The 19,306-nt window shown below is 41.3% G+C and overlaps 1 protein-coding gene across 2 annotated transcripts in view; it reads right to left on the bottom strand.

The window, feature by feature from the left end:
- The window catches only part of TSNARE1 (t-SNARE domain containing 1), a 565,931-nt gene that overhangs the window by 9,264 nt on the left and 537,361 nt on the right, over positions 1 to 19,306 (bottom strand). For both annotated transcript variants that reach the window (XM_067467251.1, XM_067467252.1), the window contains one exon: positions 1,944 to 2,058. In XM_067467251.1, coding sequence (XP_067323352.1) covers positions 1,963 to 2,058 — 96 coding nt within the window. In that variant the 3' untranslated portion in view covers positions 1,944 to 1,962. The remainder of the gene's footprint in view (positions 1 to 1,943; positions 2,059 to 19,306) is intronic.

The raw sequence follows: 19,306 nt of genomic DNA, 5'->3' as shown, positions 1-19,306 counted from the left end.
TCCGAAAACATGCAAATGTGAGTAGTAAGCATGGGCAATCCATTGTTCTAAAAGGTTCTAAAGTACTTACAAAATGAAAGTTCTGGTGGTGAAAACTAGGGGATGCTGGTGCTTTGCTTCTACAGTGTTGCTAAAGTTTTGGTGGTGAAAATTTCAGAACTCTAACAAAAGTTTCAACATTTCATTATTATTTCATTATTGTCAATTTTTTATGACACAACCAATTAGAAACTGCCATTTTTAATGAAATTTTGGAAGTTTTGTTAGAGTTCTGAAATTTTCACCACCAGAATTTTACCAACACTGTAGAAACAAAGCACCAGCACGCTCTAGGTTTCAGCATCAGAACTTTAGTTTTGCAAGTACTTTAGAACCATTTAGAACCATTGATTGCCCATGCCTAGGGAGTAGATCATTAGGTACCACTTCTGTGGAAAGGTAATGGCACTCCATGCAGTCATGCTGGCCACATGATCTTGGAGGTGTCTATGGACAACACAGGCTCTTTGGCTTAGAAAGAAAGTTGAAGATCCCCTACCCCCTAGAGTCAGACATAACTAGACTTAATGTCAGGGGGAACTCTTATCTTTTCCTAATCTGTACTAATCAAAGGTTTTACTGGTGAAATGTGTTTATCTTTACCTTGCTCAAGGTCACAGTGAGTTTCCACAGCTGAATGGGAAATCCAAATCTTGATCCCCTAGGGCCCTTCCATACAAGCCTATATCCCAGAACATCAAGGCAGAAAATCCCACAGATAACCCACTTCAAAGCAGATATTGTGGGATTTTCTGCCTTGATATTCTGGGATATAGGGTTGTGTGGAAGGGACTCTAGAGTCCCTGTTCAACATTTAAACCATTACATAATGCTGGCTTTGCTGTTCTGGGCCTTCAAATTGTTTCCTACAGAAGGTGACCCTTTCATGGGTTTTTAATGGCAAAATTATTCTAGAGTATATGTGTATGTGTGTACGTGTACACAGTCTTTGACATAGGTTAAGAGAATGTGAGTTGCCCATAGTCACCTAGTGGTCTACCTGAATCCCTAGTCCAACATTTAAGACTTTTACACCACACTGAAGCCTATGCTCAAACAAGTTCAGCCCTTGGATAACTCTTTTAAAGTCCAATCTTAAATCTGGAGCTCATTCATTGACTCATTGTGATGGAAACTATCAGGTACCCCTGATAGGGATCAACTTAAATCTCCAGACATTACCTATTAAAATCTGAACAAGTTTTCATGGACTCATATTTGGTGTGTTGAAGACACCATAACACCTCCATGCCATGAGTTCGCAATCAAGGTTGAAGAATGAAAACAGAATGAAAATATCTGTGGCTCTTCTATTGGAAGAGCCCAATAACACGAACTGGCTCAGATTGGAAGACCTAGAGCAGTGGTTCTCAACCTGTGGGTCCCCAGATGTTTTGGCCTTCAACTCCCAGAAATCATAACAGCTGGTAACTGGCTGGGATTTCTGGGAGTTGTAGGTCAAAACACCTGGGGACCCACAGGTTGAGAATCACTGACCTAGAAGTTGAATGTAGGAACCTTTGAGAGTTGAGGTGTGGGGCTTTTGGGATATTGAACTGAGATGTTGTCCACATTTGCTTCATTTGTAATTTTGCTGTATGATAGTAACCTAGCATTAAAGACGTTTCCAAGATTTCCTTATGAGTGAATTTAATTGCTAATAAGGTTTTTCAGTCATCACACAAGTGAAATATATTTCATCTTGACTTTGTCCTCCTCCTATTCCTATTGTCCATGCATCAACCAACAAACAATCTGCAGCTTTTGCTGTGGAGGTGGATGGGTTTGTCCTCATGTTCCTCTTCCCCAAGGGCTCAGACTACAATCTACTGGTATTTTTTGAAGTTTCCTTATCTTTTACATCCATAACGTAAAGATGGAGCAGTTCCAGGAGACAAGCTTACCTGTGAAAATCGGGTGCATTTACTTCTTGACAGAAACAGTGATAATTATGATGAAGACCAGAAGAATTGCCAGCCCACCAGTGATGACACAACACTTCACCTTCCTGGCTCGACGCTAAAACAGATAAAGAAAAGAAACTAGGATAAAGACATATTTTCAGCTTGTTATTAAATGCTAGGTTATGTGGTCACGTCCACATCCAGCATAACCCCAGAGATGCCTTGAGGTGTTCAGAGATGTTGAGAGAAAAATCAAAATTACCACACCATTTAAAAGGAATGTCTCTTGATTTGGAGAGAAAACACAAAACACTGCCTGGTTTCTACATCACCCAGTTCCAGTGTGTCTTCCCAGAATAAGGAAAACTCTTAGCAATATGCCCTCAAAATGCACTCGCAGTGTGAATTTACTTCAAGCAGAGTCACTTTTTGTATAAGCTACCTGGCATGATATAAGAGTCTAGAGTTGCTGAATTTATCAACTTCTGAGGAAGGGGATTGCTTTCCCCGAAACAGGGTACAAAAATACCCGGGCACCCCTGTTGAATGCCATTGGGACTTTTCTTTGAAGACTTATTTTGAGAAGCAGTGCTCCATTTTTCACTGGACTTGAGTTGGATCTTTTCCATGAAGATTGTCTTGAGAGTGGCGCTTCATCCTCATTATTGTCTTCAGTTTACATATAGCCTCATGACTCAATGCTTACTTTGTGTATATGACTTTTCTCATTGAATGTATCCCTGAAGTCGATATACAGTGGAATCCCTATCCAAACCCAGAACTGTTACGTTTGAGAACGGTTGCTCCTTCTGATTTCTGTGTACCACTGAATTGAGCTATGTACTGGGGATTTTGGTAAATAGAATATTATATGTTTTCTTGATAATACACTTTGACATTGCGCATAGATTGTTTTGTGTTTGTACTGACTCAAAATGCACTTTACCATTGATTTAGGATTGCCTGCACACCCTCATCTCTCTTTGAAAACCTTATCCCAGTTATATCCTACCTTGTTCATGCCCAGCATTACTTTTAAAAAAATTAAATTATTACATTTGGCCCGGCCATAGGTTTTTAAATGCTTGTGTGTTATTGTTATTGTTTATTTTTTATTTATTTATTTTGTTTATGAGGTTTATATTAACTGTTTTGTATTGATTATTTTGTTATTGCCTTTGTTTATTGATGGACTGTGGGCTTGGCCTCATTTAAGCCGCACCGAGTCCCTTGGGGAGATGGTAACAGGGTATAAATAAAGTTTTGTTGTGAGCCCATACTTTACAATACTATTAAGTAGGGCTGGGCGGTTTCGTTTCGTTAATTCGTAATTCGTTAAAAACTCGTTTTTTTTTATAACGAAGCGATAACGAACCATTCTGGAGCAACTTTAAAACGAAACGAATTTGGTTCGGATTCGTTATGTATTCGTTTTGTTATCGTTTTGAAGTCGTTTCGTTATTATTTCCGCATGTCTGGGGCAAGTTTTATAGTTGTTTTTTGTTTAATTAGTGAAAAAAAATTATAATATCACACCAACAGTCAACAACAGAGGGAGAGGGAAGCTTCAGAAGTTCCCCCTGTCCCATTTGGAGGTTTTTTAGTGTATTTCGCGGTCGCGCCCGCCATTAACGAATCGATTCGTTAATGTTTCGAAATCGATTCGTTATTGTTTCGTAATTTTTTTAACATTTACGAAATTTCGTAAATATCGAACTTTTTAAAAGAAAAATTTCGGAATTCTTTTTAAAATCGAAACGCAAAAACCCCCAAAAAACGAATCGATTTTAGAAACAAATTTTTCCGTTGTTACCCAGGCCTACTATTAAGTCTTACTGAATACACACCAGTTAAGGGCAGATAACTTCCGGTTATGAATCCATAATTGCAAAACTGAATGACAGCCATTATTTCTTCATGAAGGCAAGTGTACATTTTGTAAAAACCTTTGAACTCATGTTGTCCTTTTTATTAATGTGTCACAGTACCATTTTTCACCGATGATATGAAAACAGTGCGTGCACACCACACTAAGTAAAGTGTGAACTTATTACCAGTGTTATGTGGCTACAAGCCTTTTCTGTCACAGAGACCTTCTCCTGGGGTTTGCTTGTCAAGATTCATTCAGAGGAGTTTTGTCAGTTCCTTCCTCTGAGGCTGAGAGTGCATGACTTGCCCAAGGTCACCCAATGGGTTTCCACGGCTGAGTGGGAATTCAAACCCTGCTCTCCAGAGTCCTAGTCCAATGCTTAAACTTCTACACCATGCAGGCTTTCAGTCGATGACACATCTTTTTTCTTTTCGCTCCATTTTTAAATGTGTAAAGTCACCCCAGGGTTTTCCTTTCAACTGTCAGCATTTTCCCATCACCTCTATTAACGGAAGCTTGTAGGATCTATTTCAATCAATGGTGTCAAGAAGTTCTCAAAACTGTGTCTGGCCTCTGTTTTTGTTGGTTGGCTAGGGAGCCTCAAGAAACGAATGAGCAACTCCATGACATGAGGCTTCCTTCTCTTTGTTTACCTTCCAACCAAACTGAATGGAATAGCCCCTTCCGTTTGGTAAGATCTGTCGGTCATGTAGTGCCCAACCAGTTCTGATAGAGCCAAGAAGTTGGCAGTACTGAAACAAAACTGGGCAATGTGACCTTTGAAAAGATGTACAAATTATAACATGTGGTCCAAATCAGGCGACCTTTAAAAGAAAGCTTCCTTGGAAAAGGTGACAAATTTACTATCAAATACCACTACTACAACCACTTTGAGTGTCCATGTGGAAAGAAAAAGTGGTCTTTAAATAAACATTAATAATAATACTTCTGCAGTGCTTCTAGAAAAGGCCAATACTATCTTAATGACTGTATATCTCCTTCTACAAAGCAGTATGGACACAAAGATCTACTGGGGAGGTCCTTCTTTTGTTCCCATCAACCGTCCCAAGCACAGATGGTGTGGATGAGAGAGAGGGCCATCTCAGTGGTGGCTCCCTGGCTCTGGAATATCCTCCCTAAGGAAATTAGGTTAGTTCCAGGTTAGTTCAAAAACATGGCTCTTCAGACAGGCCTTTGATCCTGAGTAATCCATGGCCAATGTGATGAACCCTAGATAGACTGGCCCACACTCTGATTGATTGTTATGACAGAGAGCTGGCTGGGAGATTCCACTGAATTTTAGGAATTTTGTAATTTTAAAACGTTTATAATTTTATTAATGAGATTTATATGCACTGTTATTATACTTATGTCATTATATTTATACTTATATATTGTCTGCTTGTGGCATTTGGAGTGCTTTGTGAGCCACCCCAGGTCCCTTTGGGGAGATGGTGGCGGGGTACAAATAAAGATTATTATTATTATTATTATTATTATTATTATTATTATTATTATTGACACAAAAGCACAGTATGTCACAGCAAACAAGATCTATATGCTGGATTTCGTATCACAAAATCACAAGTCGAACACTTCCCAAGTGTCTAGGACTGTGCGATGTATTTTCGAATGATGCACGCAGATCCAAGTAAGGTGGCCTTTTTGCAATTGACAGATTGTGATTTTGTTGATGTTTATTGTTTCCAAATGCCAGCTAAGATCTTTTGGCATGGCACCCAGTGTGCCAGTGTGCCAATGACCACTGGGACCACCTGTACTGGTTTATGCCAGAGCCTTTGCAGTTCAGTTTTGAGGTCTTGATAGCGGCTGAGTTTTTACTATTGTTTTTCCTCAATGCAACTGTCACCTGGAATGGTGACATCAATAATCCAGACTTTTTTCTTTTCCACAATCTAGATGTCTGGTGTATTGTGTTCCAAAACTTTGTCAGTCTGGATTTGAAAGTCCCACAGTATTTTTGCATGTTCCTTTTCCACGACCTTTGCGGGTTTATGATCCCACCAATTCTTTGCTGCTGGCAGGTGGTCCTTGTGACATAAGTTCCAGTGAATCATCTGGGCCACAGAGTTGTGCCTCTGTTTGTAGTCCATCTGTTCGATTTTCTTGCAACAACTGAGGATATTATTATTGCTGCTGCTGCTGCTGCTGCTGTTGTTGTTGTTGTTGTTATTGGGTTGTTGTAGGTTTTTTCGGGCTATATGGCCATGGTCTAGAGGCATTCTCTCCTGACGTTTCACCTGCATCTATGGCAAGCATCCTCATGACCTCTGAGGATGCTTGTCATAGATGCAGGCGAAACGTCAGGAGAGAATGCCTCTAGACCATGGCCATATAGCCCAAAAAAACCTACAACAGTCCAGTGATTCCGGCCATGAAAGCCTTCGACAATACATTATTATTATTATTATTATTATTATTATTATTATTTACTCATGTAGAAGTTTATCTCGTGTATTCATCAAGGGCAGGTTTTGGTGCAAAAATTATGGATTTTGATATGACTTGTAGATAAGTACTTACATTGACCCATGGATAAGTCAACCTAAGTTTTCTGGGTCATTTTTTAAATGAAATTTCTAGACTTATGCATAAACAATATATTATATACAGTACTTTTCCTTCCTGAATGAAGCACACTTACTTAAATCATGCAAATTTCCTTAAAATGACATTCAGGAGATCAAAAGGCTTCAAATGAAGGCTAGAGTCCAGTAGAGTTCCAGATGGGAGCTGCTTCATGTCAAACTAGATTATTATTATTTCTTTAAAAAAGCTGTAATTGGTGCACATTTTTTGATAAACGGGTGACTTCATAAGCATTTTGCTCATTGCTGCTCCCTTCCATATTGGTTTCAAAAGAAAAGTATTTCTCAAGTTTGTTTAACTCCACTTTTTCTTACTCCAGTTAGTTGTCATGTTTCCTCAGAGCAATGGAAGCTTTGTATTTCAGGCTATTCCCACTACACCATTAAAGCACTGTGGTTCCACATTAAGCACCATGGTTGCATCCTATCAAATCTTGGGATTTGCAATTTGAAGAGGAACGTTTAGAAATCTCAGATGAAGAGGCCCTATTTTGAGAGCCCCAACAGAGCCACTGAATCCATTCAAGAGGTCCTATTTTGAGAGCCACTGAATCAGTTGGATTTAGCTCCGTGTTGAGTCACCACTCAACCACTAATTGAATGGCTCTACTCCAGTTGGGACTAACCAACGGATTCCAGCCACACAGTTGCACATTCTTGGATGGTGCATCAATACCTTCAATATACAATGTTGGGTTGAGAGAAACAGACATTGTGAATTCTCCATTGTACAAGGGGGGGATAACAAGAACCTTATCAGATAAACACAACATCACAGAATCAGAAGTATCCTCAGGGGCCAACATGTCTAATGTTAGCTCGGTACAAGAACTAAAAAATTCTCAGCAGATAGATGTCCAGGCTCTTTTTGGAAAGATCCAGAGAAAGTGTTCCCTATCTCTTCTCTGCATAGAATCATAGAGTTGGAAGAGACCTCATGGGCCATCCAGTCCAACCCCACTCTGTCAAGAAGCAGGAAAATTGCTTTCAAAACACCCCTGACAGATGGCCACCCAGCCTCTGTTTAAAAGCCTCCAAAGAAGGAGCCTCCACCACACTCCGGGGCAGAGAGTTCCACTGCTGAACAGCTCTCACAGTCAGGAAGTTCTTCCTCATGTTCAGATGGAATCTCCTTTCTTGTAGCTTGCCTAAGTGGAGTATCTTGCATTTGTCACTATTGAACTTCATTTTGTTAGTTTTGGCCAATCATCTCTCTAATCTGTTAAGATTGTTTGGAATTCTGCTCCTGTCTCCTGACCCAATTTGGTCCCATCTGCAAACTTGATCATCATGCCTTCTAACCCTTCATCTAAGTCATTAACAAAGATGCTGAACAGGACTGGGCCCAGGATGGGCAAGTATTCCACTTGTCACTTCTTTCCAGGATGAAGAGGAAGCACTGGAAAGAATCACCCCCTGGGTTTGTTCATTTAACCAATTACAGTTTTTGTTCTATATATGATCAACATTAAACCCAAATTCCATTTGACATGTACTGCTGTTAAACTTATAATTCCCCACCTTGTATCTTCTGTGATCTACATACAATGTATGTAGAATACAAAAGATATATTAGTTTCAGCTGGGTTTTCTTTGCTATTATATGCCTTCGAGTCATTTCCAACCCTAAGGTGAAACTTTTAGGGTTCTCCTAGTAAGGTTTTTTAAGAGGATATTTGCTTTGGCCTTCCTTTGGCAGAGAGAGATTCCAAGATCACGTCCAGTTTCTACATGGGCTCCTTTTACTAGTTTATCACAATTGGTTGCAAATGTCACCATCCAGCAGACACAGCCCTACCATGGAGTGACAATAAGAGATAGAGTCACACAATGCAAGCCCAACACAATGCACAATGTAGGATTCTGGATTGATTTTGCTTTAGACCTGCCTTCTTGTTTCTTCGATGACTATAGAAGAAACCTCCTTGAAGCCTAAACTGCTTTAATGTGTTGTCAAAGGCTTTCATGGCTGGAATCGCTGGGTTGTGTAGGTTTTTTGGGCTATATGGCCATGTTCTAGAAGCATTCTCTCCTGATGTTTTGCCTGCATCTATGGCAAGCATCCTCAGGATGCTTGCCATAGATGCAGGTGAAACATCAGGAGAGAATGCTTCTAGAGCATGGCCATATAGTCCGACAAACTTACAACAACCTAAACTGCTTGTTGCAGGACTCTAGTTATACCAAAGTCCATTTGATTCTGCAATACAGTTTCCAACAGAGCCTATCCGTTCGCCAATGTGCAAGTTTACCTGCAAGGAATCAGAAATTCTTTATCATCCCCCGAAGCTTTATAAAAAATGCTTAGTCAATTTTTTAAGCCTTGGGGTCAGCTTAGGATACAGGCAATCAAGTTTCTGAGTGTGAACTAGTTCGAAGGGAAACTTTTCCTCCTTCATCTCAACAAGACACTCCATTTATCTACTTACTTGAAGGGAGGGAGGAAGGAAAACGAGGACAAACCGACCCAAAATTACCAAAATAAGCGGATTAGAGTTAAAGAGAAGCTCTAATGACATAAAGAAGCTAGCACTAAACGAAGATCTGAAAAAGAAAGTTAAGTATGAGGGATATGACAACCCGGCGGAATTACTGTGATGCACACATAAGATCTCTCATGTGGAATTCAGATTTATGTCTATGGCTGCTTGAAGAAAGTGACAGGAAGTTAAGCCTCTGAGCAGGACATAGATTCCTTCTCTAGGACCAAACTCATCAATGTCATGATGACCAAAGCATTGCACATCATACAATCATAGAGTTGGAAGCGAGCCCAAGGACCATCCAGTCCAACCCCGTTCTGCCAGGCAGGAACACAAATCAAATAAGCCCTCCTGACAGATGGCCATCCAGCCATATGAAAAAGACGTGGACAGTCTACAGACATCACATGCAACTCCTAGAACAATTCCATCAGTGTTGCCTTGGGAAAATCCTGCAAATCTCTTGGGAAGTAAAACGAGGAAATGTCAGCGTGCTGGAAGAAGCAAAGACCACAATTAAAGTAATGGTGCTCCGCCATCAACTCCGCTGGACTGGCCACGTTGTCCGGATGCCCGGCCACCGTCTCCCAAAGCAGTTACTCTACTCCGAACTCAAGAATGGAAAACAGAATGTTGGTGGGCAGGAAAAGAGATTTAAAGATGGGCTCAAAGCCAACCTTAAAAACTCTGGCATAGACACTGAGAACTGGGAAGCCCTCAAGCACTCCAGCTGGAGGTCAGCTGTGACCAGCAGTGCTGCAAAATTTGAACAGGCACAAATGGAGGGTAAAAGAGAGAAATGTGGCAAGAGGAAGGCGTGTCAAGCCTACTTCGACCAGGACCGCCTTCCACCTGGAAACCAATGTCCTCACTGCAAGAGAAGATGCAGATCAAGAATTGGGCTCCACAGTCACCTACGGACCCACCGTCAGAGCACCGACCTTGGAGGACCATCGTCCTCGGACTACAAGGGTTCGCCTAAGTAAGTATCGATGCAGCCTAGAATTGCATTGGCTTTTGTAGCTGCTGTATCACACTGTTGATCATGACTAATTGTTTCACTGAAAAACGATGTTCAGGTTTCCATGATGGATTTCAGTTAATAAATCTGAGCTGGCACACAATACCATACTTTTTGTACTAACCAGTTGCTTTTTCATGCACCTAATGGAACTTCTTCTTCATGGTAAACAGACTTTTGATTTATCGCCTACATGCACAGCTTGAGTTGACGTGCATAATGGCAAATGTGGGGATGGAGACAAATGATCGCTTTGCAGTGAGCAAAATGCTCTCTTATAAACTCAAAACAAAACTTGAAATTGACACCTGCAGATACACGTTTCAGACAAACCACAAGTCTGTGAATACCATTTTTCGTGGCTCCATACAAAGGGGATGGCAGCTCAATATGTACAGAACGCTCACTTTCTTTTCATCTCCTGGATGGGAAATACTTTTTCTCCCAAATGAAGGAAATCCCACTGGAAAGGATCCAGGAAGGCAAAAGGCTGCGGAGAGATGCTTTTCATTCTGCAAACTATTTGCACTGAAATATAGAATGTGGGGTTTGGCAGAAAATTGTGTTTTCTGCATAGAAAATTATTTTCTATTCATACATCCATATGTGCTTCTGCTAGAAAGCACGGTTTCTGCTCAGGAAAAAAGTTTACTTTACACATATTAATAATTTCTGAAGCACAAATAGGGAATGGGACATTTGTGTTCTCTTCCAGTGTGGAGAATAAAGCAGAATTTATTCAGATTTGCCTGCAGGGAAGAAGAATGTGAAGATTACCATCCCTAATATGAATGATATCATGCAGTGAAAGCCAAATGTATGACAAGAAAGATTCAAAATGTGCTTTTGAATGGGGCCAATGCATAATAGCACGCTCTTTGTTTCATTGAATGAGCTGGGTGAAATAATAACCCCATGTTATTAAATCACAACCTCTGAGAAGTAGCATGAAATGATGCAAAATAGCCCAATTTGTATATTTACTTGTAATACAATGCGCTGTTTTACATGTGATGCAAAACAAGTCATCTAGGAGGCACAAATCTGTTCAGGCCGCATATCTGTTTTTGCAGATAAGTGAGCCAAGCATGCGGTTGTTCAGAAAGGCGGAAATATCTGTGGAAATAAACGGGAAGGTTTCCATTCATCTCTCATGATCAGAAGCACTGAGCTGGCTGTATAATAGGAGCAACAATTACTGCAATATTCATCCTCATTTCAGGAGTATTTGCCTTTGCAGCAGCCAAGTGACAACTAGTAAACAAAGTCTCCCTAACATTTACGTCAATGGTGGGCAAAGTCTGGTTATGATTCTTTGCAATTTTCCCATATTTTCCCATTTTTTTGCTCCCAAATTCCACAAAGTTATCTCTAGGGAATGTGGAGGGCCTTTCAACCAAGTTTGGAGGCCACAATGAGCTTGGGGAGTCATAACATAGCAAAACATGCAATTTTTGTCCCCCTATGTCCACCAGGTAGGCCTTCCCACCAACCTATCCATGACTGTGTTAGAACCACAAGTTCACCATATGAGGACAAAAGCAGGACAATGTTCAGTGACACAATGTTGAGTTCTTGTAAAAACAACCACTATGTTTTCAGATGCCCCTTGAGCCAATTTAAATATAGGATACTTTTTTGAAACATGAAGTGACTTTTGATAAGCTGGTGGTTTTCCTCCATCTGTGGGTTCACTTTTGATGGATTCATTTACCTGTGTTCAACCACTGTCCAAAAATATTATTGGTATAGTTCATTATGATCCATGCTTTCGGGCATCCATTGTGGGTGGGTGTGTATCTGGGAATGTGTGGGGACTAATGAAGCTATGTATTGTGTATTTAGCAAAAGCAAAGGTCAGTTCTCTACCCAAAAAGGTTTGAGACATGATGGGAAGATTAGGGAGGCGACAAGACTCAGACAATGTGTTATAAAATATTCACAGAGAAGGATCAAAATGACATGCCTTTCCAGAGGGAGAAGGTTTATTCATTTCTTTAAAAAAATAGACAAGACTGGAAAAATTGATTAGATGGAAATGGATGATTTCCCAAGATGGTGTCATGATCCAGTCACATTTCCATTAAGGGGGAAGAGGAGGCTGAAATCATTTAATCATCCTGTATCAGTGTGTTTCATTTTTTTTCTTGCCTAAGTGTAGTATCCTACATTTCTCATTATTGACATTCATTTTGTTAGTTTTGGCTCAACTATCTCATCTGTTAAGGTCCTTTTGAATTCTGATCTTGTCCTCTGGTGTATTTGCTCTCCTTCCCAATTTAATTTCATCTGCAGACTTGATAAGCATTCCCTCTAAACCAGTGGTTCTCAACCTTTGGGTCCCCAGGTAACCCTACAGCTCCCAGAAATCTCAGGCAGCTTACAAACTGTTTCTGGGAGTTGAAGACCAAAACATCTGGGAACCCACAGGTTGAGAACCATTGCTCTAAACCAGCATTTCTCAACCTGGGTGTCGGGACCCTTGGGGGGGTCGCACGGGGGTGTCAGAGGGGTCAGCAAAGACCATCAGAAAACACAGTATTTTCTGTTGATCATGGGGGTTCTGTGTGGGAACTTTGGCTCAATTTTATTGTTGTGGGGTTCAGAATGCTCTTTGAGTTTAGGTGAACTATAAATCCCAGCAACTCACAAATGTCAAGGTTTATTTTCCCCAAACTCCACCAGTGTTCACATTTGGGCATATTGAGTATCCATGCCAAGTTTGATCCAGATCCATCATTGTTTGGGTTTACAATGCCCTCTGGATGTAGGTGAACTACAACTCCCAAACACAAGATCAGTGCCCACCAAACCCTTCCAGTATTTTCTGTTTGTCATGGGAGTTCTGAGTGCCAGGTCTGGTCCAATTCCATCATTGGTGGAGCTCAGAATGCTCTTTGATTGTAGGTGAACTATCAATCCCATCAACTACAACTCCCAACCCCACCAGTATTCAGATTTGGGCATATTTGGTATTTGTGCCAAATTTGGAACAGTGAATGAAAATACATCCTGCATAACATATAAATATACATTACGATTCATAACAGGAGAAAAATTACAATTATGAAGTAGCAACGAAAAGAATGTTATAGTCATTAATAAAGATGTTGAACAGTATTGGACCCAAGAGAGAACCCTCTTTATGGCACTCCACTGGTCACTTCTTTCCAGGATGAAAAGGAACCATTGCTGGGCACCTTTTGGATCCAGCTGTTTAACCAATAAGGGATCCACTTCACAGTAGCATTGTCTAGCCCACATTTTCTAAAGAACATATTAGGAACTTTGTCAAAGGCCTTACTAATATCAAGATGTACTACATCCACAGCATTCCCTGCATCTTGTAACTCTATCAAGATGAGATAATTTTAGTCTGGCATGACTTGCTTTTGAGGGCCCTTCCAGACAGGCCCTAATCCCAGGATCTGATCCCAGGTTTTCTGCTTTAAACTGAATTATGTGAATCTGCACTGCCAGATAATCTGGAAGGGCCCTGAGAAATCCATGCTGACTCTTAGTAATCACAACATAACTTTCTAAGTGATTGCTGTCTCCTTAATTATCTGCTCCAGAATATTTCCTGGTATTGATGTACCAGGAATGGCAATTGTTTGGGTCCTCTTTTTTTGAAGATAAGGACAACATTTGCTCTTCCAGTCTGCTGGGATTTCTCTTGTTCTCCAGTAATTCTCAATGATTATTGCTATGGTTCGGAAATAGATAAGCCTCCTGAAAAACTTTCACATTAGTCACGAGGATCTCTCACCTTTCTGGAACAGCTTTTTTGGAAGTACAGTAGGCTGTAGAAAGTAGGGCTAGTTAATTAGCTCCAGGCTGAACTGCATAGAAGCAATATATCCGAAGTTCTGACTGTATTTTGGTTATGTACCTTAAATATTCCATTTAAAGTCTGGATTAAAACCTGAAGGGAACTGATCAGTGAAATGGAATTCACCAGCAACCACTGGGCAAGGCTAAGATTGATCTTTATAGGAACTATCCAAGGTGCTGAATGCATTTTGTTGCAGGGTTCAGTACCTTAAATAGTTCATTGAAAGTCTGGACTAAAACTTTGAGGGAATTCATCAACGACATGGATCCATCAGCAACTACTGCCCTGTTTCCATCCTCCATTATGAGCAGAACTCAAATACCCATAATCCCTCATCTGGATCCAGCTCATTGTGAATGGGGACATGCCTACCAAATGTTGAAGATGTGTCTAGACCTATCAAACTGGTCGTTGATCACACCCCACTTGCCTGCAATGTGTTTCTTGCCATTCTCCACAAGATAACTTTGTGGAATTTGGGAGCAAAAAAATGGAAAAATATGGGAAAATTGCAAAGAATCATAACCAGACTTTGCCCACCATTGACGTAAATGTTAGGACAGTATGAATATCTCAGGAGTGCTTAATAATAATAATAATAATAATAATAATAATAATAATAATCTTTATTGGTACCCCACTACCATCTCCCCAAGGGACTCGGTGCGGCTTACATGAGGCCAAGCCCACAATACATCAATAAACAAAACATCAAATAAAACAATCAATACAATAGAAATCATATAAATCACTTAAACAAAAATAAGCAGTAAACAATCAACAGTGACATACAAGCATTTAAAAACCAATGGCCAGGCCAAATGTAATAGATTAAAATTAAAATAATGCTGACGTGACGTGAACATTTTCAGAGAGAAGTGAGGGAACGCAGTCAGTCCTAAATCAATGGTAAAGTGCATTTTGAGGGCATATTGCGGAGAGTTTTCCTTATTCTGGGAAGGCACACCGGAACAACCATGTTTTCAGGCTCCTCCTAAAGACTGCCAGTGTTGGGGCATGTCTGATGTCCCTGGGAAGTGAGTTCTAGAGTCGGGGGGCCACCACCGAGAAGGCCCTCTCCCTTGTTCCCACCAATTGCACCTGTGAATGAGGTGGGAGCATGAGCAGGGCCTCTCCAAATGATCGAAGAGATCGTGTGCGTTCGTACACAGAAATGCAGTCACGAAGGTAGGTGGGTCCCAAACTGTTCAGGGCTTTGTACCTTGAATTGGGACCGGGAAATGAACGGCAGCCAGTGGAGCTCCTTAAACAGGTTGACCGCTCTCTGTAAGATCACCAGTTAGTAACCTGGCACGCACCTGGACTCTATGGTACCTGGAGTTCCTTCCAACTCTATGATTCCATGATGGGTTTTCTTCCACTTCTTGAGATGTCAATAATCTACAGAAATGTCTTGCCCACCATGAAAATAATGAAAATTTGTTGAAGAAAAAAAAAACACCAATAAAATCAGCAAAGGTGGAGGCCCTGGGACATCCCTAGCATGGCTTCCCTCTGCGATGGATTCATTAAACAATTCTATTAGCTGGGCTTTCACTTCTGACACTTGGCAGCCGATGTTAATTGGGCCACAATCAAGATAGTAATTCAAGTTAATTGGATTCCCACTGTCAGCAGCGATCGGCTTGCTTCAATGTGCTGCTGTCATTGACGAATAATGACTCATGGATGGCTTTATTGGAGAGCATTGTTTGACAGCCGTTGGCATGGCCAGGCTGGTGGATTGCTGTCGGCTTGCTGAGTAAGAGAGCTGGCATGGCTCCTGGCCCAAAGGGGTGGGTGGAAGGGGGACTAGTCCCGTCGTCTCCGAGAACTGAATGTTTCACACCAAGGGTTGACATGACATCACGGGACATCTCTTTCAGACCCTCAGGTGCTGGAGACAGAAAGAGAAGCCAGATTTCTCTGAGCAAGAGCTTTTCAAGAACTTGGAAGGCAGCTTGAATCCATAGCAGGAAATGGCAGAAGACCCAACACCATCACAGCCTTGCAAAGTCTACTAGACTTGAATTGAGTTCATTGGACAGGTTGCGGTGGAAGTGAGCCAAGGAATCAACAGCGTGAAAAATGCAACTTCAAAGAACACTCAGTCTCCAAACACAGATGACGTTGATTCTATAATGACTATCATTCTCTTGTTGGCTTGAAGTCTATTGTTAGACCTGACTAGACTATACCTATTCCAACAATAGGATTTAGCAATGTGTTAGACTCCGCATTCAGCAACGGATCCACTGATTCTGCACAGGGTTAGGACTAACTAATCAATATTATTTTGATTTTCCTCAACATTCTTATCAATGTTGTTGTTGTTCATTCGTTCAGTCGTCTCCGACTCTTCGTGACCTCATGGACCAGCCCACGCCAGAGCTCCCTGTCGGCCGTCACCACCCCCAGCTCCTTCAAGGTCAGTCCAGTCACTTCAAGGATGCCATCCATCCATCTTGCCCTTGGTCGGCCCCTCTTCCTTTTACCTTCCACTTTCCCCAGCATTCTTATCAATATCTTATCAATATCAATAAATTCTTATCAATATTCTTATCAATATCTATATATATATAAATGCTCTGTGCATAATGAGTTCCTTAAAAACAAAAGAACCAATGAACGAAATCAAACCAAATTTGGAAACAAAATGTCTCACAACACAAGGAGTGACCATCACTCAAAAAATTATGATTTTGTCATTTGAGAATTGGAGTTGATGGGATTTATAGTTCACCTACAATCAAAGAGCATTCTGAACTCCATCAACGATGGGATCGAACCAAACTTGGCACACAGAACTCCCATGACCAACAGAAAATACTGGAAGGGTTTGGTGGGTATGGACCTTGGATTTGGGAGTTGTAGTTCACCTACATCCAGAGAGCACTGTGGACTCAAACAATGATGGATCTGGACCAAACTTGCCACAAGAACTCAATACGCCCAAATATGAACACCGATGGAGTTTGGGGAAAATAGACCTTGACATTAGGGAATTGTAGCTGCTGGGATTTATAGTTCACCTACCATCAAAGAGCATTATGAACCCCACCAACGACAGAATTGGGCCAAACTTCCCACACAGATCCCCCATGACCAACAGAAAATACTCAAGGCCATCCAGTCCAACTCCCTTCACCAGGGCAAGAAAACGTAAAGCCCTCCTGACAAAGAGCCATCCAGCCATAGATATAGATATGATACACACACAGAGAGAGATAGTATCATACATTTGAAAGGGACCCCTGAAGAAGGACAATTATATGTTGCATGTTCCAGAGTAGGCAAACCAGACACTCTCCACATCAACACTGACAAAGAAACAGCAAGAAATACTGTTTACTCACAAGCAGGAAGACATTACCTATATTAGAAACCAACACTTTCTCATTATTTTCCAGATCAACAGACTGGGCCACAGCAACGCGTGGCAGGGGACAGCTAGTAGAAGCATAAAATCTGAGTCCAGGCACAGCAGTGTGATACTGCAGCAAAGAGGGCAAACAATATTTTAACCTGAATTAATAAGGCTGTTTCTTTCCCAAGACAAAGAAAGAAATAATCCCAATATATTCCTCATTTCTCAGGTCTCATGCAAAGCATTGTGCTTGAAACTTCATTTTAGGGAGAGAAGAGACAAGTGGAGCCCCAATGGTGCAGTGTGTTAAACCGATGAGCTGCTGAATTTGCTGACCGACAGGTCACAGGATCAAATCCAGGGAGTGGGGTAAGCTCCCGCTGTTAGCCCCAGCTTCTGCCAACCTAGCAGTTAGAAAACATGCAAATGGGAGAAGATCAATAGGTACTGCTTCGGCGGGAAGGTAATAGTGCTCCATGCAGTCATGCTGGCCACATGACCTTGGAGGTGTCTATGGACAATGCCGGCTCTTTGGCTTAGAAATGGAGATGAGCACCAACCCTCAGAGTCGGACACAACTGGATTTAATGTCAGGGGAAAACCTTTACCGTTACCTAGAGACAAGTTGGAACAGATTCAGAGAAAGGAAAGAAGGATAATAAGAGTTGGGAGAACAAAATACATGATGAAAGATTGACGGAAGTTACAGGAGAGTAGATTTCAATTGGACATTAGAAGGTAAGAGTTGTTGGAGCAAATGCTGTTGTTGTGTTGAGGCCTTGGCCTTTGTAAGCCACATTGAGTCCTTCGGGAGATGCTAGCGGGGTACAAATAAAGAGTAATAATAATAATAATAACTTAGGGAAGTCATGGACTTTTTAAAATAGATATCGTCTTCAAAGAGAGGCTGTCCAACTCCCTTTTGAGGAAGCTCTAGCTGGATTTCCTGCACTGAGCAAGAGTTGAACCTGATGGCCCATGATGTCCTTTCAGCTCTATCTCTATTTTAAGGGAAATTTGGTAGCAGCTGTGGCTTATGAGAACTATAATGCACGTCAAGGATTATTTGGCAGCCTTTACATTTTGGGTTGGTTTATATTTCATAATTTATCAGGTGTTTTATTCATCTTCAGTTTCGCTATTGTACTAAGTGACGTGGAAATGTTTTAAAATATTTCCCAAGGGCTCTCTTTGGGAAGGGTATTGCAAAGAGGACAGATTGTAAACATTGCAGGTAAAAGACAGGACATGACTAAAGAAGGAGAGAAACATTATTAGGTCACATTGTAACTTTAATGAATCATATTTTCAATTTGTCTTGAAGCCACTTATTGACTTCTAGTAACCCCGTGAATTTCATAGAGCTTTCTTAGGGAAGGAAGAGTCAGAGGTGACTTTGACAGTTCCTTTCTCCCTCTGAGATATTGCATACAACACCTGGGATTCATCGCCAGTCTCCTGACTAGGATGTGGAAAAATGGATTCAAACTACAGGAAAGGAGATTCCACCTGAACATGAGGAAGAACTTCCTGAGTGTGAGAGCTGTTCAGCAGTGGAACTCTCTGCCCCAGAGTGCGGTGGAGGCTCCTTTTTTGGAGGCTCTTAAACAGAGGCTGGATGGTCATCTGTCAGGAGTGCTTTAAATGCAAATTTTCTGCTTCTTGGCAGGGGATTGGACTGGATCTCTTCCAACTCTATGGCTTGAGAGCAGTATGTGTGAAAAAGATCTTGGAGTCCTCGTGGACAACAAGTTAAACATGAGCCAACAGCATGATGTGGCGGCAAAAAAAGCCAATGGGATTTTGGCCTGCATCAATAGGAGCATTGTGTCTAGATCTAGGGAAGTGATGCTACCCCTCTATTCTGCTTTGGTTAGACCACACCTGGAATATTGTGTCCAATTCTGGGCACCACAGTTCAAGAGAGATATTGACAAGCTGGGATGTGTCCAGAGGAGGGCGACTAAAATGATCAAGGGTCTGGAGAACAAGCCCTATGAGGAGCGGCTTAAGGAGCTGGGCATGTTTAGCCTGAAGAAGAGAAGGCTGAGAGGAGATATGATAGCCATGTATAAATATGTGAGAGGAAGCCACAGGGAGGAGGGAGCAAGCATGTTTTCTGCTTCCTTGGAGACTAGGACACGGAACAATGGCTTCAAACTATAAGAGAGGAGATTC

The sequence above is a fragment of the Anolis sagrei genome, chromosome 4 (assembly GCF_037176765.1).
Source record: "Anolis sagrei isolate rAnoSag1 chromosome 4, rAnoSag1.mat, whole genome shotgun sequence".
Classification (NCBI taxonomy): domain Eukaryota; kingdom Metazoa; phylum Chordata; class Lepidosauria; order Squamata; family Dactyloidae; genus Anolis; species Anolis sagrei.
The sequence above is the reverse complement of the archived record's forward strand: the minus strand, read 5'-3'. Positions and strand labels throughout refer to the sequence as shown.